This window comes from Schistocerca gregaria, chromosome X (genome assembly GCF_023897955.1).
Source record: "Schistocerca gregaria isolate iqSchGreg1 chromosome X, iqSchGreg1.2, whole genome shotgun sequence".
In the NCBI taxonomy this organism is placed as follows: domain Eukaryota; kingdom Metazoa; phylum Arthropoda; class Insecta; order Orthoptera; family Acrididae; genus Schistocerca; species Schistocerca gregaria.
Window position 1 is genome coordinate 240,234,795 of NC_064931.1, and position 18,712 is coordinate 240,253,506.

The 18,712-nt window shown below is 41.7% G+C and overlaps 1 protein-coding gene across 1 annotated transcript in view; it reads right to left on the bottom strand.

The window, feature by feature from the left end:
* Nucleotides 1–10,278: 10,278 nt before the first annotated feature.
* Nucleotides 10,279–18,712, bottom strand: part of LOC126299301 (uncharacterized) — a 56,273-nt gene continuing 47,839 nt past the window's right edge. Inside the window, exons 5-6 of the mRNA XM_049991099.1 lie at nucleotides 18,650–18,712; nucleotides 10,279–12,894 (exon numbers count right to left, since the gene is read on the bottom strand). The exon at nucleotides 18,650–18,712 is cut by the window's right edge and continues 145 nt beyond it. Of these exons, the coding sequence (XP_049847056.1) occupies nucleotides 12,613–12,894; nucleotides 18,650–18,712 (345 nt within the window). The 3' untranslated portion in view covers nucleotides 10,279–12,612. The remainder of the gene's footprint in view (nucleotides 12,895–18,649) is intronic.

An 18,712-nucleotide genomic window follows, 5' to 3' on the forward strand; every position in this document is an offset into this window, starting at 1 on the left:
AGCAAAAAATGTTCTTACATTTTACTTGGCTACCAAATACAAACGCAGCTCAGGTTTGTTTGGACACGTTATGCACACGTATGGTGTATCCGTTCGCTTGCCCGTTCCGCACATGTACATCGCTTCCTCATAACTTGCTTCTTCTCTTCAGTGGCGTCTCGCCTGTGCACAACGTGTGTGCTTTTACGATGCGTGTTTCCCACATCTTTTGTAGAACCCATTGGTTAAAGTGCTCCCTTTATTATTCGTATTCTATAATCATTCGTCATTTTATGCCTGAGTTTTTATTATATACGTAATGTGAATTTAACATTAGCATGTCAACTATTTGTAAGAATAATCTCTTTGGCCAGCAGATAGTCTTGTTCACAAAAATAGTATGACCACACCTGGTCCTGCCTATCGGTTCCAGACATAACTATTGGCTCTGAGCACTATGGGACTTAATATCTATGGTCATCAGTCCCCTAGAACTGAGAACTACTTAAACCTAACTAACCTAAGGACATCACACAACACCCAGTCATCACGAGGCAGAAAAAATCCCTGACCCCGCCGGGAATCGAACCCGGGTGAGGGAACCGAGAACGATACCGCACGACCACGAGCTGCGGACATACAACTATTATATTTGGTAATTGGCAGTGGGTTCGAGAATATTTGGTGCCGTGCATTCGGCACACGTCCCATTGTTTTATGATATTCTGTGGAAATATGAGACCTTTCGTCTATCCTTCCATTTGCCGATCGTCGCGCCGTCCGAATATCGTGCAATAGCGTCTTCTGTTCCCAGTTTTGCGCATACCACGTCTTTAGTGATGTATCTCCTATTCACCCTTAGTGTCCTGGTGCAATATGTTTTTGCATTCAACAAGGTTTCAGCTAAGGCAAAGCTGTTGTAAAAATTGTCCATGTAAAGGTGATGGCCAACATGCAGCTTCTCTTCCAAGAAATACACTAGCTGTTCAGCATGCCCTTTTCCCTCCGTATCACCACCCATCCCCGTGTACACAGCACATTTATTTACGAAACCGTCTTGATTATTTAGCATGCACAATTTGATGCCATATTTATTCGTTTTGTTCTTTATATATTGTCTAAATTACAATCGTCCCCTCCAAACCATCACTGCATCATCTAAGGATACATCCCTACCTGGATAATACACCTGACATTCTGTAAAAGTAATTCCATATAGGGCGTACCTTACACAGTCTCATCTGGTTTCGGGTCTCATGACTAGATTTTTCACAAAATACAGTGAGCCTAATATCAAGTATCTGTCTCTGCCAATACTCATCGCTATTCCTCTTTTCTCGAACAGCGGGTCTTTCCTCCAGTAACCTTGTAATCGGGCATATTTGACATCACCCATATCTAATGAAATACCCCGAAGACCAGTATTTCTCCTATACTTACAGGTTTCCAATTACTAATCCTAGAGCCCTCTTTCATATTTTGCTCCCAAATATATTGGGTTCGTTTCATCAACTACGAGCTGCAGTATATCATCTGTAATCAGTAGCCTAAAGAAACCAATTGGCGTATTGCCAGAAGGATTTATCTGCAAATATCCTGCTTTTGAAAACTGATGATACTGCATCCCATGTAGTTCTTCATGCCAAGTTGCACATGGTTTGCTTGCTTCTGCGAGCGCGGGTTCTTTATCGTCGGCGTTTTCATTATCGTCGTCCGTGTCGTCCGATTGCGAACAGGCGCGAAACACATTCGACAGTTCTGTTTCCACACTGTCATCCCAAAGATGTGTTTCTGCTGTCTCCAAATTCTAGCCGCCCCCCCCTCCTCCTCTGGTTCGTCCCCTCTGAACTCAACACCACTATCTTCTAACATAGTAACTCATTGTCAGAATGTTGTTCACTCTTCCTACTCTTTTCGGGGTTAGAAGGCCCCTGTGTCGATTGATTCGCCGCCATTGCAAACAATGCACAACACAGACGACTAAAGGCGAAAACAGAACTGCAGATAGGAAAATGTTACTTGATATTTCGTTGGCTGCTTGCACTAACACGAGTGCACAGCCGAACGAAGTACGCTCAGTGCTGAGCTAGCGAACGCACCGCTTATAAGCTTTAGCCGCACTGGCTTGCTGATAGCGGAAACGCTTGTAAGCGTCAGGCACACTGAATCTGTTAATAAGTGTATGAACAACTGTGCCTTCATTTCAGCTGTCCACTGCTACACCATATAATATTAATTTCGTTCTCAAATTGGAAGTAGTTGTGTGTGTTGCTTGAAACAAAAGGTTTCGACAAATGCGAAAGCGAAGCTAAGAAGTTCATGTGCTGCAAGATGTGAGGCAGGCTAATGATGTTACGTTGGCACTGAATTTCATCAAAATTCTAACACCATCATGGACGTGTCATCTATATCTATACTCCGCAAGCCACCTGACGGTGTGTGGCGGAGGGTACCCTGAGTACCTCTATCGGTTCTCCCTTCTATTCCAGTCTCGTTTTGCTCGTGGAAAGAAGGATTGTCGGTATGCTTCTGTGTGGGCTATAAACACTGATTTTATCCTCATGGTCTCTTCGCGAGATATACGTAGGAGGGAGCAATATGCTGCTTGACTCTTCGGTGAAGGTATGTTCTCGAAACTTTAACAAAAGCCCGTACCGAGCTACTGAGCGTCTCTCCCGCAGAGCCTTCCACTGGAGTTTATCTATCATCTCCGTAACGCTTTCGCGATTATTAAATGATCCTGTAGCGAAGCGCGCTGCTCTCCGTTGGATCTTCTCTATCTCTTCTATTAACCCTATCTGGATCGGATCCCACACTGCTGAGCAGTATTAAAGCAGTGGGCGAACAAGCGTACTGTAACCTACTTCCTTTGTTGTCGGATTGCATTTCCTTAGGATTCTTTCAATGAATCTCAGTCTGGCATCTGCTTTACCGACGATCAACTTTATATCATCATTCCATTTTAAATCACTCCTAATGCGTAATCCCAGATAATTTGTGGAACTAACTGCTTCCAGTTGCTAATCTATTTTGTAGCTAAAAGATAAGGGATCTATCTATGTATTCGCAGCACATTATGCTTGTCTACGTTGAGATTCAATTGCCATTCCGTGCACCATGCTTCAATTCGCTGCAGATCCTCCTGCATTTCAGTACAATTTTTAATTGTTGCAACCTCTCGATACACCATAGCATCATCTGCAAAAAGCCTCAGTGAACTTCCGATGTTATCAACAAGGTCATTTATGTATATTGTGAATAGCAACGGTCCTATGACACTTCCCTGCAGCACACCTGAAATCACTCTTACTTCGAAGACTTCTCTCCATTGAGAATGACATGCTGCGTTCTGTTATCTAGGAACTCCTCAATCCAATCACACAATTGGTCTGATGGTCCATATGCTCTTACTTTGTTCATTAAACGACTGTGGGGAACTGTGACAAACGCTTTGCGGAAGTCAAGAAACACGGCATCTACCTTTGAACCCATGTCTATGGCCCTCTGAGTCTCGTGGACGAATAGCGCGAGCTGGGTTTCACACGACCGTCTGTTTCGAAACCCATGCTGATTCCTACAGAGTAGATTTCTGGTCTCCAGAAAAGACATTATACTCGAACATAATACGTGTTCCAAAATTCTACAACTGATCGACGTTAGAGATATAAGTCTATAGTTCTTCATATCTGCTCGACGTCCCTTCTTGAAAACGGGGATGACCTGTGCTCTTTTCCAATCCTTTGGATCGCTTCGCTCTTCTAGAGACCCACGGTACACCCCTGCAAGAAGGGGGGCGGAGCAATTTCCTTCGCGTACTCTGTAAAATCTAACTGGTATCCCATCAGGACCAGCGGCCTTTCCTCTTCTGAACGATTTTAATTGTTTCTCTATCCCTCTGTCGTCTATTTCGATATCTACCATTTTGTCAACTGTGCTACAATCTAGAGAATGAAGTACAGTGCAGTCTTTCTCTGTGAAACAGCTTTGGAAGAAGACATTTAGTATTTCGGCCTTTAGTCGGTCATCCTCTGTTTCAGTACCATTTTGGTTTCAGAGTGTCTGGACATTTTATTTTGATCCACCTACCGCTTTGACGTAGTTGCAAGATTGTCATTCCCTCTTATCTGTGTTTCACCCATTTGCTTGATGGTTCTGCAACGAAGGTCAGAATCGCGAATCACTGTCTTCTTATGGGTGGGCAAGGGAAACGTTTCCGACACACCGTCACTTAGCACATTTAGGAAAGGTCACAGGTGGTGGCATAAAGGAGGTCAATGGAAGCTCTTTTGGCTTTCATTTTCTCATTTCACGGTCGAAACCAACAGTTCGCAACGCTATTAGCAACAGGACGAAGTTTTTGATGACGTTTGTCACTGCTGGTACCTGCCGGACGATACCAACAACCTCACTGTACGTCGTCATACCCATCAGGAGTGTGGCCTAAATGCTTCTTTGGCTATGGTGTACAGGATGGAACTATTAGGGACTGTTCAAAACTATTCTACGAAATCTGAAAGCGATACAAAGCAGCAAACTGTATTCACGCTTTTTCAGTTAGGCAACGCCTTTGGTGCCATCGACTTACTTATGTAGAGCACTTTATAATTTTGCCGGTACGGAGAGAGCCTGTCACTTTGGCGTCGGGGTGTGCGGTGTGCGGGTACATAGTTCAGTAGGTGGCACCAAGGGTGTTGGCGAAATGGGGAGGGGGACGGGGAGGGGAGAGATTGGACTACTACTTCATTCGTGTGTCAATGTTGCACCAACTTGTATCACGCATCAGGAGGCCGAGGAGGCCGCAAAACGGAAGGGCTGCCAAGCATAAAAATCCTTTGCGCTTCTATTACTTTCAAATGTGGAATGGTTTTCTACTGCCCCTAGCGGTTCCACCCTGCGTATCGGAGCAAAAATTGCTACTTTCGAAATGGGTGCGATCACGTTCAATGGGGGTTGCACGGCCATGATATGAGGATTGAATTGTCTGGGGAATGCCAGAAATGTCAAAGGTTGTCATGAAGTACGTCCTGTTGTTCATCGTACTGAATTGTGTTCTACCACGGAATGTGTGGCAATCAATCCCCAAAGGGAAGGGTTGCTGTGTCTGACACTACGCCATACCAAGGCCTTTTCGTGTCGATAATCTGTGGTGTGTAAAATACTTCCCTTTCAGCCAGTAAGAAATCGTAACGCGGTTCCAACCTCCATCAAACGGGGCGTCATAATAAGGGATGAAATGTGGGCAAGAGGGTTTTTCGTCCAGGGTGGCACTGTCCGGAGTTAGTGGATCTTTGTGCCGATATTGCATTATTAACCAAACCTACGCACATATGAAGTCCTGACGCTTGTTTCAATCATCGCCGAGCCAGAGGGTGTCGTCATAAGGCGCCTTGTTTTTGCACCGTAACTGATTAGGCTTTTAGGCAACTTTGAACGAAACTTCGACCTAGTGCGTCGCCCTTAGAGGTAAATATGGTGTTTCAAAAAGGCTTCCCTTTATTACGTTGTGCAGCGTCGGCTGCGCTCGTTGAGCAGGTCAGTATCCAACAAACAAAAATGGCTCTGAGTACTATGGGACTTAACATCTGAGGTCATCAGTCCCCAAGAACTTAGAACGACTTAAACCTAACTAACCTAAGGACATCACACACATCCACGCCCGAGGCAGATTCGAACCTGCGACCGTAGCGTCACGCGGTTCCACACTGACGCGTCTAGAACCGTTCTCCTACACCGGCCGGCTCAGTACCCAACAGTGGTGTCGTGCAGGTGACCACGAAACGAGTCTAGCTGCAAGCCTACCATGGTTCACTGGCAACTGGCGCGGCCACCATCAGCGCTCCGAGGGATTTGCGCTTATGCGGGTGCCGACAGCGCATCACTAAAAGCCAGTGTCGGGAAGGCTGAAGCCCAGAACCGGATGAGCAGCACAGAGTACAGCCAGGGAGGTGCTACCACGGTGTCTCGCCTGACACGTTGTAGGTGGTAGCTTGCAATCACTCGGTACTGCCCTTCACCATGGAAAGGCCCAGGCTTCCCCGTATTATCATCAAACACGACTGCGCGGCAACAGCAGTGACAGCTTGCAGCGCTAAATTACACTACACTCGGCTGGCTGTGGTCTCTGAGGCTAAGTTTCTTTCGGTAACAAGTAGCACGTCACGATGCGGCAGTCGCGGTATCCTATAGTTTGTGAGACTCATTCCGTCGGAATTAAGAATTGAAAATGAGATTAGTAGACGCTGAGACCTAGGCTGATGCTTCATAAAAAGTATTTCAACTGCGCTCGGCGATGCTGTCATTATCAGGAGGTGTCTGCTGACTTGTCCCCACGGTACTGTCTCAATTGTCAGTTCCCCCGTCTTCCCACTTTACGTCTGTGCTAGGACGCCGTGGAGCATCCGAGCCCAGAGGTTACATAGTATGGCATTGTAGTGCAAGGCTCACACAATAATGCATTAGGATGTCATAATGCGCTGTTTGCACTTCTTGATTACGGCTCGGCGTTCTGTTACAGTGCACTCTCTGCGTGCCCCCGCATACCTGTTATGACACGTGATGAACCGATCTGCCGTTTGCGCCAAGTAGCAACTTTAAAACATTTTTATACACACGCAAGAATTTGCTGCTTGACGTATTAGTGAACAGAATACTTGAGGTTTTTATAATTTCGAAAAATATCAATCGTGGTTTTGTTCCTTGCAATGTTTCGCATTTGACAGTGACGTTTTATTTTAATTTACGGCTCAGTTTTCTTTTTGTGTTTGGTACATATTTTATGACTAGTATGCTATTTGCCCTGGTGTAATAAAGAGCTGAAAATATTGCAGCTGTCGCATTGAACTTTATAGGTGCTAATCTTCTCGTTGCAACATTTTTGCTCCAAGCCACCAAACATGTTGTACTAAGTTTTGCTTGCACTTTTATACGCATATGTTTAAATATTACTTTTCTTGCTAGGCACTGTTCTGTCTTACGCTTTCTATCAATATTACCATTTTAATTATGCGACTGAGGTACTGCAAGATCGTGCTCTGAAGCGAACAAATCCAATTTAAGTGCAAACTGTACAGTGTTATTACAAACGTCAACAGCACGAGAACTGAGGAAGATTTTCAAAAGACACTCCAGAATACTATTTGTGACAAACAAACAGATTATTCGAAAATAAATAGTTGCTGAAACGTTACTTAAGTAATGCGCTAAGCAAATTGAAAGGAAATGTACTAAATAAAATAGTTGTTAATGTCCTTGTCCATGTCGTTTATATTTGTCTCCTCTGTCCAGTTTGGTGAAGCAGAAGCCTCGCTGTTTTCAATCAATTCCTGAAAGATAATAACTTCCAGGTTTTCGATGACTTTCTGGATGTTCCTCATTCGACTTTTATTTCCCCCGGAGATGACTGGCAGTTTTTAGGGATACTGTCTCATTGTCTAATTTCCCGTGAGTATGCATACTTTCAAGTGCTTTAGATGTTTCTAACGGGTGAACGAATTAACCATACTATGCAGATTAACAGACTGGCGACTAGTCAAAAACGGAAATCGAAGTATTTATTTCAGGAACCATATTTTGGTCTTTGTTCGTCACTGTTGAGCTTTTCGTCAGATATACCATTTTCACAAACATCCATAGTTAAGGCGTAACACACATCCAAACAAGTGTTTACATGGACTTGTCCCGAATTATTTCACCCGTGGCTGTTCGAACCCACCACAACCAACAGGAATATTGTAATAGGAAAATTATGAAGTCACAAAAATCATCTGAAGAGGACAAATGTATGTTTTAAACTAAAGATACAGTTTCAATAACAAATGATTACTGGTAAAATGAATTTATTTGGAGGCGACTGGAAAATTTATGATCCTTATGATCTTACCTAAGACCACATAAAATTTTTTATGTATTTTTCAAGGATACTACATCACACGTAACAGACCCTCCCGTTACAAGCTGTAATTTATTTCCAGGATGCATTGCCGTTCACAGGTAAGGTGAGATCAACTCAGATAATCGGGTCAAACTAGGGCTCTACTTCCGGTAAATTTACAGTCTAGGCGGGTGTTTCTAATATCAACTGTGTTGCTGTATATTAGGCTATGAAATTGTTATTGTGTGTAGTGAATTGCGTATGTGGATTAGGAAGCAATGCGACATACTGAAGCTTAGCGCATTGGAATGTGCGTGATGGGGTACTGATCTGGATGACACCACTGGGAAATATCGGATGGAGTAGGACGTAACAAAGGGAAGGCAACCATCTGCCTTCGGATGACTTGCGTATAGACACAAACAGGACTTACAATACCTTGCGAACTCCTGCGCATTCTCTCATGAAGGTAGTGTTTCTTAATGTGGGTACTTTGGCTGAAGAGCAGGAACTAAAAATCAAGTGTAAATATTTTCTGTTGCATTTCTCAATGCACCACATAAGTCAGCCGTCCTATCTCTTACTTCAAGTATAAATTTGGAATATTGCCTGTCAACTGAAAACCATGACTTATGGCGACTATGAAGCATAATCCTGGGCGATAAATCCCTACAATTGATGTAAGGCATCTGGATGACTGCTACGTATTTCGCACTTATGCACCGGCTGAAGTTTGGTCTCATTTTCTGCACCATTCCACTCTAGCAGCAGGCAGGAAGAACTATTACTTCAATTGGGTCGTGCAAACTGCGATTCCACTTATTTTATTACTGTGAAAATTTCCTCGTACATAGATGGGCGTCAAAATATTTTCACATTTAGAGGAGGAAGCAGGTGATTAAAATTTCGCAAGGACACCTCGCTGCAACGAGAAATCCATTTGCTGTAATCATTGCCACCACAAACTTCGTTATCATATCCGCCACACTCTCCCCCTTTTGCGCAATAATACGAAACGAGATGTTATTCCTTGAAGTTTTTTTTCGTATTATCCGTTGGTCCAATATGGTATTGATCCCACACCGCACAGCAGTGCTCTAGACCTGCTGCATCTTCCAGCTGTTCTCATAAAACGCAGTTATTTGCTACATTTCCCCCTCAACATTATCTACGCTATCGTTCCAATTTAAGTTATCCATGCCGACTCGCCATGATACACAAAACAGCTCAGAACGCTATTGCATAAGTATCGAAAGAAGCATGCCCATTTAAAAAGAAAGGAAAATCCGTGATATCAGCAAAGTTCGTTAAATTTAGACATTTTGTAACTGATTTTTCGTCTAACCGAAATTTTACCAATTCGTTTTAATACTCATGTGGATGGGACTTATTCCATGTAAGGGAACAATTGTCACTTGTCGCACCATGCAGATCTCATCTAAACCTTTTTTCAATTTTACATGATCTAATGTGACTTTACTAGATGACAAAAGACAGTATCCTCTGCGAACCTCGTAAGAGCTGCTCAGCCTGTCCCCTAAATCGTTTATATACATTTGGAACAGCAGAGTTCCTGTAACAATTCCTTGGGGAACGCCAACCCTCAGATGCTACGAACTTTGACGTATGGCAGGAAATCGTGAATGAAGTCAATAGCCCTCATTACTTCCCGAGAATTAAGAGCTAGCTATAATTCACAAGAACGGTATTGTCTGAAACCGCGCTAACAGTATGTTAGTTGATAATTTTCTGCTAGGTAATTCATAATCTTTGAACGCAGCATATGTTTCCAAATTCTCCTGCAAATCGACTTCAGTGATACGTGTCTGCAATTTATCAGATTACGCCTACATTCTTTCTTGAGTACTTGTGTGAGTTGTTTAACTTCCCACTCATTAGGTACGGATCTTCCGTTGTGCGAGCGGTTTTATGTTAGTGTTAAGCAGCTGATGTCTGAAAGACCAGTATCTCGATATGTGACACTTATCTCAATAGAACATTACTTGACATGCATCCTGAGAATTGGGGGAACTGACAGGAGTAGTTTAACAATTGCTGTATAATAAAGGAACACAAAAAGGGCAAAGAATCACCCTCCAATATAATCTAGCTTACCTTACTTTAAACTCAATTTGAACTCTATGTTAAAACTTTGCAAAGAAATGCTTGCATACTTCCCGTTCTGCCTAAGCATGGAGCAGAACAGGGTAAGGTAATTTGCAGTCTAATTGTTGCATATACGTTGAAATCATTAGGAAAATAATCCTAGAATTAGCAAAAAGTTGTTTAAGGAATAATTTAGGCTAAGGAATATGGAATCTTCAAAAAATGATTAACAATTAGTTTTTTAGTTTTCGAAACCGTCCCTTTATTTTTAACGTTTAGTACCACTTACTGTCACCGTCACTGGTACTTTTGTTTCCATCGGTTGTGCACCATGTGTTATTTTTGGCTTTGGAACAGACAACTCAAGATGGCTTGTAATAAATCCTATAGCCCAATTCTGTCTATCTAGCCAGGTTCTGTCTATCTAGCCAGGTTTGTCAAATCCTGTGTGGCAAGTCATTTCTTTCTGTTACTCGTTAGTTTAATGAACTGACAACGGGATGTTTCATCGCCTGTCTGTAAATTCTGTTCTCCGTTGACTTGAGGAATGTTATCAGCTCGTCGTATTCTACTGCAGTGGATACATTTTTAATTTTCCAACTGATTTATTGAACTCAGTGATTGGGTTTATTTTTAGCTTTAGGAATGTATCTTTCTAACGTATGTTCAACTTCTTAAAAGCCTTTGAAACTCCCGTTTCAGAATAAAATGGCTGAAATCGTTGATTTGGTACCTGATTTCTGTTATCAGACTTTCGTACTTAAGCTCACACCATCTGGGAAGTTAGGTGGAAGATTAAAATCTAATTTCATAAAAAAATAGTTTATCATCACTGAACAATATTCCATTCTGCCCCATCCTGTTCCGCCCCAAAAGCACGTTTCAGCTAAACTTTTATAGGGTGTAGTAACTTTAGTATTTAATCGTATTGTATAACTGATAAATGGCGTGTACCGTAAGATTATATGTCATTTAATGGAGTGCAATAAACATTTAACGACCTGAAGTTCAAAAGTTATACAAGCACAACTGGGTACGTAAGTAACTTTTCGTTATACGTTGCACTACAGCTAGAAGCTGCAATGCTGCTTCTCCAATTCAGAGACTTGGACTACTGTTACATGTCACTGCAATAGGTTGCACTATTTGTAAGTTTAGAAACAGCCCCTACCGATCATGTTGCCATGAGTATGTGTGACACTGGATGAAGCCACGTTAAGGACTAAGAATCGCACCTGGCTAGATAGCGGAGAACCTTTTAGCTCAGATTTCATTTGGAGTTTGACAGTATGTCAGAAAAATAAACTCTGCAATTTTCTATAGACACGCTCAGAAGTCTGAAAAAAACAAAGAAAGAGTCTATACTAGTAGAACGATACGCCAGTAACAAATACACAGTTTTAACTTATTATCGACTTAAAGAGTAAATTAGTTTCAGTCTCACATTTAATGCATATTTTTCAAAGTGCTTTATACACAGAAATTAAGGTTAGCATGTTGTATCTGCGTACGATAGTGCAGTTTCCTCCGCTTACTCTCAAAGCTATTTACCCTTAGAGATTTTGAGACGGCATGGCTTCTTTGTATCACTTTCTCTGCATGTAGCTGAATAGGAATACTAGGTGACAATGATCTGATAGTGTCAGCTAAACTACCGCAAGCTGACAATACGATCCCTGAAAAATTCTGGTCACCCACTGAGCGTACCATTTTACACTTTCACTCCTCCTCAGTTCATTATACAAATGATGAGGTGTACCAAAACTTTTGGATTATACTTGCGGTCAGAGGGAGACTGGTTGTGAATGAGGACTAATTAACCGACTGACACCAAGACCTGTGCATTAAACATAGACAGGGTTGTTAGGGGTGGATCACGACCTGTCCTAGGGAAGGATGGACCAAAACTTCTTTCTAGTATCATTCCTTTATTCGTAACTTCAGGTGGTCGGGATGGAAGGGGACAGTGTGCTACTTAAAATGGTGATCGGCAAAAAGGCATTCGAGACCCGCTCGTTTTAAGACTACAAATCCTACCTGTAAAGGTTTGCCCTTCAAAAGGAGTGAATCGTGTCTTCCTTTTGACAGTAGTCGTGTAGTAAAACTATAGAAACGTTCTGCTGGGAAAACTTTGAAGGACTGCGAAGACATGAATTTGGTAGTTATGAACTGGAGAGTAAGCACTTTGGCCACAGCTGCCCAGCCCCCCCTCCCCCCGTGTGCTGTCCTTGGTGCACGTCACATTAATTTATTTAAGTAGTGTGTAAGCCTAGGGACCGATTACTTCAGCAGTTTTGTCCCATAGGAACTTACAAGTTACCAAACTAAATACTTTCTTAGAGTCAAGGTATGAAACATTCTCCGAAATAACGGTGCATAAATTATATTTCATAACAGTTTTAATCATGTCACACCGCTAAAACTAAATTCATAACTCCCACATTAAGGCTGAATCAATAAATACGTTCTCTATTTTACATGCAGTTCAGCAGAAACCTTACACGAATCGTCAGTACTCGTAAAATGGTGGCACAGACTTTCTAATAAAATATATTAGCAATACATACATCATCAATCTTTAAAACAGACAGAACTGTCTTAACACCACTCCCGTAACAGTTTACACCATATCTTAACACCAGCCAGTTCACTATTTCTTAGGTAGCTGGTGGTATGTCAAATAAGGTCATTGTTCCCGGGTTATAAATTGGCCGAGAGCAGAAGCAGGCCGTCGACACCTGTAAAACAGCAGGTTCCCACTCGTCGTGCGGGTCTCCCATGAGCTTGAACACTTGATGCCGAAAGGGAACGTTCTTCCGCCTGGACACAGTAACAGAGCTGAACACTGGCGAGCATACTGTGGGTGGCAGGCAATTGTCAGGATCCGGGCGACACCTCACGTACACCACGTACACAGGTTGCACGTTTGTCCCGTACAGCTGCAACATGCAAGTTACTTTGAAATAATTTTATTCGTAACGTTCTTAAACATATACGAAGAAATCAAATTTTTATTTTTATTTCAGTGATATGTTGACAATGTGATTCACAAACGCTTGAAGAAGGCTGTCGGGGTTAAGACTGCAGAAAGTTAATGGGCAAAACTTTATTTTATTCCATCTGTCTTCTGACTGGTTTGATGCGGTCCGCTACCAGCTCCTTTCTTGTGCCAAGCTCCTGTTCTGTATGTAGCATTTGCACCCTACGACCTTTATCATTTGTTAGAAGTATTCCAACCTGTTTCCCTCTGTAGTTTTTACTCTCAGCCGTTTCCCCTATTACTAAGGCACTTATTCCCTGATGTCTTATTGCATGTACTATCGCTCTATCCCTTCTAATGTTTTCCGTCAGTTTTCTTCGCTGTATCTGGAGAACCTCTTCATTCCATGTAAGTTCACCTAGATTTGAACATTTTTCTGTAGCACCACATCTTAAACTCTTCAGTACTCTTTCCCTGTTTTCCCACAGTCCATGTTTCACTACCACAGAATGCCCTGCTCCCAAGCAACATTCTCAAAAATTTCTTCCTCAAATTAATACTTCTGCTTTATACCAACAAGGTCTTCTACGCCAGAAATGCCATCTTTGCATGTGCTAGGTAGCTTTATAATATATTCCTTGATTCGTCCATCAAGGGTTATTTTGCTTCACAACATCAGTTATTTAGATATTAAGCTTTTCGCTGTTTTCATTTCTGGTATTCTCATTACATTCTTTCTTCGGTTTACTCTCAATCCATATTTGTAGTCGCTAGGCTGTGCATTCCATTCAACAAATACTGTAATTCACCTTCATTGAAGATAGCGAAATCAGCGAATCTCGTGATCGCTATCCATTCATCCTGAATTTCAAGCGCCTTTTTTCCTATTTCTGTCTTTACTAGTTCGATGTTAGATATACCAGTCGGATGGGGGTGGGGACCAGACTACATCCCTGTGTTACAGCCCTATTAACCTCTTCGTTCTTTTGTAATTACTGATCTTTCCCTATGGCTTAAATCTATTTCTCTGGGAGTTTCGAACACCTAGCACCTGTTTACATTGAACACATTTCTATGTCGACATAGCTTACGAAAGTGTCTTAATTTTTGCACATTTATTATGAAGAGCAATCCCAGAACAGTCCCTCTGGTGCCAGTGCCTTTTGTAGAGTCACACTGACCATCTAATCGAGACGTAGTTTTCTGTTATGAGTTATTTTTGTCAGTACCCTGGATGCGTAAGCTGTTAAGCTGATTTTTTTGAGTTCTTGCACTTATCTTCTCGCGCCATCTACGGAAATGTTAGGACAATTTTCCGGAAGTCTGATTGTATGATTCCAGTCTCAGATTCTACGCACCAGTGTATTGTTTCCACCATCATCTCTGCATTTAACGGTAGAATTACATCTGCATTCTTAATGTTCAACCTTCAGCACTTGCTTTTAATTTAACCTGCGACTGTTTTGACTTTTGTACATGCTGAGTCAGGCGTCCGTAAAATGTTTTCTGCATTTCTTCGCGTTTCTCCTACAGCTAATTTCTCTTGTCTCTGCTGCACTTCCTAATTATTTCCTGGAGTTTTTTTCTATTGCTGCATTCTTGTCTTTCCCTGAACATTTTTGCACTTCCTTAGTCGATCACTAAGGATTTCTTGTACTCATGATTTCTTCCCAGTTACCTTCCCCGCTATAAAGTTCAACATTTATGATTACCAGGGTTAGGACTTTTAGGTGCACACGTTGTTCTTACGTTAAATTAAAGCTGTTCCGTAAGATATCAACGTGTGACTTTTTCTCGTTGTGGGAAGAGACATTTTTCACGCACCTTCTTCCATTTTTTTTTTGGGACCATTATCCCTTTCTGCCCCAACCATACCCATAATCCTCTTATTCCTCTTTTTTTAAGCCTCATTCCAATTTTTCTCTAAGATCTCGAATATAAAATATTATGAACTTTCAATTACCGTATTCTCAGCTTGCTGTGTACATGCGAATACTAAGCCTATTTCTTTCAGTAAATGCGGCGCGGGAGTTTATAGCAAACCGGCAGAATGGAAAATATTTGTTTGACAAAACCTCTTTCTCGATTTACCACTATAAAGCAGTGCACAATAAAGTAACTGACAATGAATGATTCTATCCCACTAGCATCAGTGGCCTGCTGGTCGTGAATGTGTTACAGTGAGACGTCGCCTGTTCGCGTGGAAGTGTAGGCTGGTCTCACAGACATGGCAGTAACCGTACCTGCGTAGTTACCGAACAGACTGTTTTCTGCTCGAAGCTACTAAAAATTGCCGAGACTGCAGTTCCAGCGTGAGTGGTAACATTCTGGTAATCGTCGCAGTATTGTAGAACTGGCACAGCGAGGGAGCGGGTGGGTGGGTGCAAGAGTGTTGCGTGACAGTCACATCGAGTAGCAAGTTTACTAGTTATGGAACAGACAACAATCATTTCAGCTGTTAACCAACTGAGACCAATATTTCCTGACTTAAAGCATGGTACATGCTTCGTTCATGCCATTCAGAGGGTTTGTGACTACGTAAGGAACGAATACAACATCGCAAACCACTTGATCTGTGCCCTGAAGATTCTACAGAATGCTAAGAGTCGTGTTGTGGCCAAATGTAACCACTTGCTTGCCCCTTCCACGTTTTGTGGTCATTACTCTTTGGTGAACTTTGATTGTGTGTGCTGCTATTCTGTATGAGAATTTTGACAGAATTTGTGTCTTTCTTTGAATCCAGCCGATGCGGGTGCAATTTCCAAGGCACAGCAACTTCTATTACCGGAGAAAATACGTAAGTGCAGGGACAACTATACTGTGTCCATAATTACAAGTACCTGAATGGAGCTATTAAACTATTAAAATAATAGCCGTTAGATAGCTTCGCCGAAGAGACTGGCGTAGTCTTCAGAAGATTCCAGACATTACAGGTAAGGCGAATTTCTTAGAGTTGCCACTCCTAGTGAATACAAGGTTTGCGTCACTGGTTTCTGTGTACGTCTGAAGAGGTTTTAGCATCTAAATCGACATTCTATCTTCTAATAGAAACAGACTTCTAAAAATGTGATGTTTAATGTTTTCAAGTACAACAGTTCCTGTCTTTTCCTTCATTTGATGAGTGGTAACTTTATGACCTTGTTTATAGTTCAATGAAGTAGAAAAGGGGAAGAAATTGGTGATTCAGTTGAACAAACCAGCACCATTTGTTTATTTTTACCTTATTTGAGCGTATTTTCCCTCCTAGTTTCATCTGAAACTCGCTTCTAATAATCCTAACCCTGGTTATTACCTTTTTTAGACATGTCCACTCCTCTTCAGTTAAAGTGTCTCCTGGGATACTGATTATCACAGTACCCATATCCTTACAGAATTTCAAACGTGTCTCCTCAAGCAGTGACGTATGAATTACTCAAACTATTTGCGGTGTTTTACAATGATTCTTGTGTACCATTCACTTAAACTTCAGTCTACTTCTCACCATTACTGAAGTTACGAAAGTGTTATGTTGGTTTATAGCTGATCCTGCGTACGCTTTCCAGTCCAATAATTGAGTCTGGAATCAATCTGACTAATGTAATCCAGTTACGATTTTACCTATGTTTCCATGTATATCACCGCCTCTTGGTTCTTTAGCCGAGTATTCGCTACACTATGCCATTTCCTGCCCCCAAGGGCAAGACTGCCCTTAACCTATCTCCCACCTTCTGATCAGGACGTTGGCAGATAAACGGTGACTTACGTCCGAAGTCTTCGACGGGCATCGCTAATTTTTATTTAAAGTTTAGGTAGCGACTACATTCGAAGTTGGGACCTAGGATGTTTTGATTACTACTAAAAGGTGCTACCCTAGCACACGGGTACTGGCAAAGAAACCCACAATTGATCTCTATTGTGCAGATTATTACGATTCGTAACATTTAACTGATTAAAAAGCGAACCAAGCGCCTGAGGCCAAAACCACGGACCTGCGACCCATGACTGCCTAATACATCTCTGGAAAGGGACGCCAACACCAAATTGTAGCAAAATTGGAAATCATTTTTCATATCTTTTTCTGATGGTTGAACGCGTTATTTTTTTTAATGCAGCTGATCACATAATCGTCAAGAAAGTGCCTGTACAGTTTAATTTAGCCAGTGTCTTCCATTCCATGAAATCAGATTTTTCAACTCGCCCCAGTGTGCTTACCTTAGTCTTATTGCAATTCGAACTCGTAATGGAATACACCCACTCTAGTAGACCACATAGCTGTTAGTCACTAAGAATAAAAGTATTACATCAAAGGATCTCTATTCCGTCATTAAACAGCACTAATTTTTGGTCTTATTTCTCCTGCAATTAGTCTAAGAGGGAAGAAAGTCATCAAGATTAGAGTAACGTCTCGTGGACGATGTGGCCAGAGACTAAGCAGAAACTTCGAGGATAAATCAGCTGTGCCTATTCTAAAGAACTATCTCAGCATTCGCCTTTAGAGATTTAGGGAAACGACGGGGAACTTCAATCTGAATGGGATTGTAACTAAGCGTAACGTCAATAATCAGTGCACCACCACGCATTCCCGCAGTCTAGCACCTGTTTATAAGTAAAACACTCTTCCAATCTACTTTCACAGGCTCGCCTTAATACTACTGAAATTTGTTAACTACTCTTATCTGAAAGTATCTCGCCTTCCAAAGGTCCTATGCAATGACCGGTACCAATTTCTCTACTAAAACGATTTACGGTGTTTTACATTAAGTTATGGTTTGCTTGTTCTTTGATTTTGTTTACCAGTCTCATGAATTATTACTTCAGCACTGGCTTTCGTGGAGCAGTCACTCCAGTGTACCTTCTGTGTCATATTTTACGGTTGTCTCCTACTCTTTTCCTGCTGATTTTCCACTGATCAGTTTTCTTTCTGGATGATTCAAACTTATCTGTCTACTAGCAATCGTAGTTAAACATCCGGAAGCACTATGTTTTGGTAGGCGATTGTTATAGACGTGTTTTGAAGACTAAAAACACCGAACTCAGATTTACTTATCCCATATATTCCTCAACCACATCTTAGAATGTTCAGACTGCAATCTAGTAGTTCACGATCCCAACAGGAAATCTGAACAATGTTCATTCCTATATCAGAACAGGACGAATAGACGCGGCCCTGAAATACTTAGTGTACAAATGGGTATGACGGTCCAGGCTTTAAAAATTATACCAACAGTGTGGTCTACACATAAATGAATGTACTCAGCCGACTGAAATGGCGTGCAGTGTCATCGAGTAACTGAGGAACTAAGTCTCAAGATGCACATGATTACTTGAAGAGACCGTCGCATTAAGTGGTTCCCTTACGACTTCCATGTAATTCAATGTGTGACAAGCTTTCTGTACCAATACAAAATTTGTTTAATATCTGAGATCATAGATGTAATGTCTTATGAATAGTGTTGAAACATAACTTACTACTGCACAGCTACATACTGTAGTCGCTGGAGGACTTTTTATACTTCCTTGGTAATTTATCGGTGTCAAGTTTTCGAATAGGGTTTCATTATATTTACGCAGCAGATTCCCGATTAGGCAATAATTTGGTTATGCATATTTTACACTGAAATGCTGAAACTGCTAAGGAACACATTTGTTAAATTAAGACTTTAGTTTCAGTTTAACAGGTACAACTAATAGTGTCTACGACATAGAACTTTTTCATCAAAAATTAGCATACGTACAGCGTATTTCAGTTCACCCAAACAGTGGTTTAATTCGGGCATCTTCAGGCCCAATTCCTCTTT